Raw genomic sequence first — 7,740 nt, 5'->3', positions numbered from 1 at the left:
GACCCTTCTTCATTTTTCTGAAGAAGGGTCTAGGCCCAAAACGTCAGCTTTCCTGCTCCCCTGATGCCGCTTGACCTGCTGTGTTCATCCAGCTCTACACCTTGTTATCTCTGAATCACGTGGAGAGAGCTTTACTTTTAGTTTAAAATAGAGGGAAGTTTAATTTTAAGAATACAGAGATCTTTACTCTGTATCTAACCTTATACTGTCCCTGACCTGAGAGTGTTTCATGGACACAGTGTTCAGAGAGTTTTACTTTCAGTTTAAAAGGATGGAGCCAGCATTACTTCTGTACCCAACCCACATTTTGCTTAAACTGCAAGTGTTTGAGGGGAACACTTTCAAGGGAACTTTACTTTCAGTTTAAAAGTATAGAGGTAGCTTTACTTTGTATCTAACGCCATGTTGTAGCTGTCCTGGGACTGTTTGATGAGGACAGTGTACAGGAAGCTTCACTCTGTATCCAGTCCCCTCACATATGACTAGTGTCAGTTTCCAACACTCACCAAACCCGGAGAATCCCATTATGGCACCAACGTCAGGATCGGTCATTTCAATGTCAGCTGAAACCTAAAAACAAAGAGTTAAAATCAAGGAAAGCCATCACTCCCCTAGAACTGCTCTCAATCTCCCCATCAATCGTTTCAGACACAACACTTCCATCCTTTAATTGTCCCCTGAACACCATTGCATAGATGCTTCCAAGCCTGGTAAAAGCTCTAAGAGTAGGATCCCAGTCCTGGGTCTGGCAGACGTATTACTCTGGGCTCTTCACCCTATTCCCTGTTTACTCCTCTTCAATTTCTCACTCTATTTCTCTTTCAATCTTCCTCATTCTTTTCCCTCATACCCTTACGCTGTCTGCTGGGAAGTTCTGCCAGTCTTTTTGTAGAGTGTTATAAAGGATCACAAAGTATGATTATTTTTTGGGAACTTGAGTTCATAAGTAGAGGTAAACAGGATTCTAGCTTTCCAGTTCAAAACATAATTTATGGGAATTCATGGGATTTCAGCCAAATGACCAGCATATCTCCTGGGACAATAATTCCTGAGATATTTAATGACTTGAGTTTAATAACCATCAAAGAATGAGAGACAAAGAGAAACCCAAACTCAGGAATAGAGCATAACAGCAGAGATGCTATCATTAGCAGTCTCCAAGCAGTCAGGGCTTGAAGAAATCCGGACGTACTCAGAAGTCAGTGATAAGTTGGCTCCAGAAGCAGAAGGCTTCTGGGTTGTCAACAGAGAAAGAGAGACATCCTATAAGCATGTCATAGAAACACAGTCATAGAGTAATACAGCATGGAAACAGGCCCTTCGGCCCAAACTGGTCCATGCTGACCATGGTGCCCACTCAGCTGGTTCCATTTGCTGGCATTTGGTCCATTTCCCCCTAAACCCTTCCCATCCACATATCTATCCAAATGTTTTTCAAATGTTGCTATTGTGCCTGCCTCAACCAGTTTCTCTGGCAGCCCATTCCATATTCGCACTACTCTCTGCGTGAAGTTGTCATCCCTCAGGTCCTTCTTAAATCTTTCCCCTGTCACCTTAATCCTATACCCCCCGAGTTTTCAATTCCCCATCCCTGGGATAAAAGACTATATGCATTCATCCCACCAATGCCCCTCATGATTTTATACACCACAATAATATCATCCCTCATTATCCTACATTCCAAGGAATAGTCCTATCCTGGCCAAACCCTCCCTATAACTCAGACCTACTAGTCCTGGCTACATCCTCATAAATCTTCTTTGCACACTCTCCACTTTAACTATGACTTTCCTACAATACCGTGACCAAAACTGTACACAATACACCAAGTGCGGCCTCAACAACGACTTATACAACGGTAACATAACATCCCAACTCCTATACTCACTGCCTCGACCGATGAAGGCCAGCATGCTAAATGCCTTCTTCACCACCCTGTCTACCTGTGATGCTGCTTTCAACGTGCTATGTAGTTGTACTCCTAGGTCCCTCTGTTCCACAACACTTCCCAGGACCTTACCATTTACTGTACAAGTCCTACCTTGGTTTGACTTTCCAAAGTGCAACATCTCACACTTATCTGTATTGAATTGCATTTGCTAATCCTCAGCTGACTTCCCCATCTGATCAAGATCCCTCTGAAATTTTTGATAGCCTTCCTCACTATCAACGATACCTCCTAATTTTGTATCATCCACAAATTTACTTATCACGCCTTGTAAATTCACAGCCAGATCATTTATGTAAATAACAAATAACAAAGGTCCCAGCACCGACCCCTGTGGCACACCACTAGTCACAGGCCTCCAGTCTGAGAAACAACCTTCAACCATCACCCTCTGCTTCCTACCGTCAAGCCAACTTTGAATCCAATTAGCTAGCTTTCCCTGGATCACATGTGACCTAACCTCCATGACTAGCCTGTCGTGTGGGACCTTGTCAAAGGTCTTCCTAAAGTCCATACAGACAACATCCACAACCCTACCCTCATCTGTCTTCTTGATTACCACTTCAAAAATCTCAAATATTTGTCACACATGACTTCCCGTGCACAAAGCCATGCTAACTATCCCTAATCAGACCTTAACTATCCAATAGTAGGTTGATCTTGTCCCTCAGTATCCTCTCCAATAACTTGCCTACCACTGATGTCAGGTTCACTGGCCTGTAGTTCCCAGGCTTGTCTTTGCTACCTTTCTTAAACAATGGAAAACATTAGCCAACTTCCAGTCTTCCGGAACTTCACCAGTGGCTAAAGATGAAGCAAAAATCTCTACAAGAGCCTCTGCAATTTCTTCCCTAGCCTTCCACAATATCTGAGGATGGACTTGATCAGGCCCAGGGAATTTATCCATCTTAATGCACTTTAAGGCTGCAAACACCTCATCTCTGGTGATATGTATGCGGTCTAAAACGTCCCCACTTGTTTCCCTTATTTCCTTAGCATCCATGATTCTCGCCTCAGTAAACACTGAGGAGAAATATTCATTAAAAATCTTCCCCATCTCCTGTGGTTCCACATATAGACAGCCTTGCTGATCTTTAAGAGGACTTATTCTCTTCCTGGCCCCCTGCCTTTTACTCTTAATATAGCTATAGAACCTCTTGGAATTATCTTTAACTTTATCTGCCAGCTCCATCTCATACCCTGTCTTTGTTCTTCTGATTTCCCTCTTAAGTGTGCTCCTACACTTTTTACAGTTATCTCGGGATTCACTTGAACCTGATAGCTTAAACCCAATGTATGTCTTCTTTTTCCTGACCAGAGCCTCAATATCCCTCGTCAGCAAGGGGATCCCCAAACCTGCCAGCTTTTCCCTTCACCCTAACAGGGACATACCATCCCTGAACTCTTCATATCACACTTTTAAAAGCCTCCTGTTTGCCAGTCATTCCTTTTCCTTCAGACTCACCCAATCGACCTCTGCTAGATCCTGCCTAATGGCCCCAAAATTGGCCCTGCTCCAGTCCAGCACCTTAACCTGTGGACCTGTCCTATCTTTTTCCGTAACTATGTTAAAAATAAAAGAGTTATGGTCACTGAGCTCACAGCACTCTCTGACAGACACTTCAGTCACTTGCTTGACCTCATTTCCTAAGAGGAGGTCCAGTGTTGCACCCTCCCGAGTAGGGCGTTCTACATATTGATTTAAGAAACTTTCTTGGACACATATGACAAATTCCACCCCATCTGGGCCTTTTACACTGTGGGTGGCCCAATCAATACTGGGGAAATTAAAATCTCCAACCAATACTACTCTACGATGTCTACAGGTATCTGCAATCTACAAGGTAGGCACTTACGGAACCCATGTTAAGTAAGAGTAAGCGATTCATTTCAGATTATCTGATAGACACATGAACTGAAGAAAATACTTTCCAGGCAAAGTGAAACATCTGCCAATAGGAAACTAGACAGAGAATTTCCGAATTATCCCAGGGGAGAAGGAAGTTTCAGGATGGAGAATACTGGACCAGTGGAAGATATCTGGACTTAGGAGCAGGATGAGTTTAAAAAAAGCCTATCGTGATATCACAAGAAAACTGCAAGTTCTCAGGTTGAGGAGCCTGAGAGCAGAAGATAGATCCAAGAGTTGGCCATCCAACCCTTCAAGCCTGCTCTGACATTCAATATGACCATGGCTGATTATGAAGCTCAATACCCTAATCCCACCCTTGTCCCATATCCTTTGATCCCTTTAGCCGCAAGTACTGTATATGCCTCCTTTCTGAAAACACAATGTTTTGGCCTCAACCATTTTCTGTGGCTAAGAATTCCTCAAGGTACCATTGTGTGAATGAAGAAATTTCTCCTCATCTCATTCCTGAAAGGTTTACCCCTCTATCTTAAATTAAGATCCCTGGTTCGAGACTCCCCCCATCATTGGAACAGCCTTCCTGCATCTAACCTGTCTTCCTGTTAGAATTTTTAGTTTTCTATGAGATCAACACAAGAACAAACTCCAAGAGCTTCTATAGGTATTGCCTCGGATCCACTGGTGTGCTCCATGGAGGAGGACAACTATGGAGTTTTCCTGCTCCTGGAAGACATGAGAATTAACTATTATGTAGTTAACCACAAAGCGTACTACAATGACTCACACAGAGCTGGAAAGGAACATTAAGCTAGTCCAGTCATTCTATGACAGTATGGGATGTCCATTCACGTAGCCAAAGCTAACGGCCTCTACTTCATCGAAAAGAAGACTTTTTGATATAAACATGGTAAGACCTGGAAGCCAATGTGGTGACACCATTTCCCTCACTGTGTGGACAGAGCGATGACTTTTCTCAATGCCTCCCACTGTTCTGCTGTAGATTTACCTCAAAGAGCTGTTCCCAATCTATTTTGGTCAGAAGCTGCCTTATTTTAATTAAATCTGCCTCAGCCCAATCCAAACCTTTATGAAGACCATCTTTCTTCTTTTCAATGACAAACTTAAAACATACATCATTGTGGTCGCTATCACAAATGCACCCCCACTATCAACTTGACAAGCTGTCTGGCTTAGTTTACCACAAATAGGTCCAGCACTGCACTGTCCCATGTAGGACTATCTACATGTTGATATAAAAAGCTCTCCTGTGTACATTTCAAGAAACTGCCCCCACAAACCTTTATACTACGATTATCCCAATTAATGTTAGGGTAGTCAAAATCCCCTAATCTAATTACTCTGCTATTATTCTTACACGCCTTAGTGGATTGACTACATATCTACTCAACTACCCACTGACTTTGTAGGTTAATAATACACTCCCGACAGTGTGACTGACCCCATTTTTATCTTTAAGTTTTACTCTAACTAATCATGTGACAACACCTCCAATTTTGCACCCTCCCTGTCCTGCCTGAAGATCCTGTACTCCAGAATGTTAAATTGCAAGTCTTGCCCCTCCCTCAACCATGATTCTGTGATGGCAACAACTTTGTAGTTTCATATGTCAACCCACACCTTTCACTCATCTGTCTTACTTTTAATACTCTTGGCATTAAAGTAGAGGCTATCCAACCTTGCCCAATTCCCTTGCCACTTAAATAAAAACGAAAAGAACTGCGGATGCTGTAAATCAGGATCAAAACAAAGTTGCTGGAAAAGCTCAGCAGGTCTGGCAGCATCTGTGAAGACAAAAACATGTTTATTTAGTATTGGAAAGACTGTTATTGTTTTCTTCGGAACAGCAGAGACTGAGGAGATACTTAATTGAGATGAACAAAATTGAGACAGGCCTGGATAGGTTGGATGGGGGGGGTTTGCTTTTTACCTTTGTAGTGACTAGGGGACATGGATTTAAGTGATCGGTGGGATCACAGAGGGATGTAGAGATATGGTCTGGAAATCACTGACTGAACACAAGTGACACGGTGCAATGAAAACAATCTGTCTCTCAATCCTGACAAAACTGAAGAATTGATCATTGACTTCAGAAATAAAGGAGGAGAACACGCCTCCATCTACAACAACGAAACTGAGGTTGAGATGGTGGAGAGCGTCAAGTTCCTAGGAGCGACGATAAACCAACTACCTGTCCTGGACTACCCACATTGATGCGATGGACAAGAAGGCACAACTACACCTCTTCTTCCTCAGGTAGCTCAGGAAATTTGCCATGTCCATAAGGACCTCATCAACTTCTACAGATGCACCATTTAAAACGTATTGTCCGTGTACATAATGGCCTGGTATGGAAACTGCTCTGCCCAGGACTGTAAGAAACTACAAAAGGTGGTGTGCACAGCCGAGACCATCACAGAAGACAACCTTCCTTCCATGGACTCCATTTATACGGCTCACTGCCACAGAAAGGCTGCTAACATCATCAATGACCCATTGCACGTTGGTAATGATCTCCTACAACATTTTTCATCGGCAAAAGATACAGAAGCCTGAATACATGCACCAGCAGGTTCAGGAACAGCTTCTTCCCGGCCATTATTAGACTGATGCATAGACTGGCTAGCCTCATATAACACTGACAAGATGATCAGAGGATTAGATAGGGTGGACAGTGGGAGCCTTTTTCTTCGGATGGTGATGGCTAGCACGAGGGTACATAGCTTTAAATTGAGGGGTTATAGATATAGGACAGATGTCAGAGGTAGGTTCTTTACTCAGAGAGTAGTAAGGGCGTGGAATGCCCTGCCTGCAAAAGTAGTAGACTCGCCAACTTTAAGGGCATTTAAATGGTCATTGGATAAACATATGGATGATAATGGAATAGTTTAGGTTAGGTGGGCTTCAGATTGGTTTCACAGGTTGGCGCAACATCAAGGGCCAAAGGGCCTGTACTGCGCTGTAATGTTCTATGTTCTATGTTCTATGACCTTGCTAACGTTGATCTCGCCTAGTGCATGCCCTGTGCAATGTAACCTGTAAGCCTCTGTCCAAGTCTTTTTGATCTGTACATTCTTGCTGAGGATGGTCTGCTTGTATTGCTCGTAAACAAAGTTCTTCACTGTACTTTGGTACACATAACAATAAATCAATCAATCAATCATTCAAAGGCTCATCATGGCAGAAACTCTCAGGTTAAACACGTATGGATATGGAAGGGTCTTCTCTACATTGGGGAAACAAAGCATAGCCTGGATAACCACTTCGCAGAACATCTATGTTCTGCTCGCAAAGAATCATAGAACCCCTACAGTGAGGAAACAGGCCCTTTGGCCCAACAAGTCCACACCAACCCTTGGAGCATCCAACTCACACCCACTTCCCTATAACCAACCGAAGCTACACATCCCTCAACACAACGGGCAATTTAGCATGGCCAATCCACCTAGCCTGCACATCTTTGGATTGTGGGAAGAAACCGGAGTGCCCGGAGGAAACCCACACAGACACGGGGAGAATAGCAAACTCCACACAGACAGTCGCCCAAGGGTGGAATCGAACCCAGGTCCCTGACGCTGTGAGGCAGCAGTGCTAACCACTGAGCCACCATGCCGCAAAAAAGACCCTGAACTACCTGTTGCCTGCCACTTTAACACAACATCCTGCTCCCTGGCCAACATCTCTGTCTCTGGCTTGCTACAGTGTTCCAGCGAACCTCAGCACAAGCTAGAAAAACACACTTCATTTTCCGCTTGGGGACCCTGCAGCTCTCCAGACTCGATATCGTGTTCAATAATTTTAGGGCCTAAACTCTCCCATGTCCCAGCCCCCTACCCCACACACAACTAGCCTTGTTACCACATGGCCTGCCAGTACACACCCCCTGTTGTTAGTCACTAACAGT

General features: G+C 43.8%; 1 protein-coding gene across 1 annotated transcript in view; it reads right to left on the bottom strand.

Annotated features, from left to right (window-relative positions):
* The window catches only part of LOC109917533 (WD repeat-containing protein 70), a 152,292-nt gene that overhangs the window by 144,022 nt on the left and 530 nt on the right, over window positions 1-7,740 (bottom strand). Inside the window, exon 2 of the mRNA XM_048594335.1 lies at window positions 507-570. Within this exon, the coding sequence (XP_048450292.1) occupies window positions 507-552 (46 nt within the window). The 5' untranslated portion in view covers window positions 553-570. The remainder of the gene's footprint in view (window positions 1-506; window positions 571-7,740) is intronic.

This window comes from Rhincodon typus, chromosome 3, assembly GCF_021869965.1.
Source record: "Rhincodon typus isolate 14 chromosome 3, sRhiTyp1.1, whole genome shotgun sequence".
Lineage (NCBI taxonomy): Eukaryota > Metazoa > Chordata > Chondrichthyes > Orectolobiformes > Rhincodontidae > Rhincodon > Rhincodon typus.
Note: the sequence above shows the minus strand (reverse complement) of the source record. Positions and strands in the feature narration are given on the sequence as shown.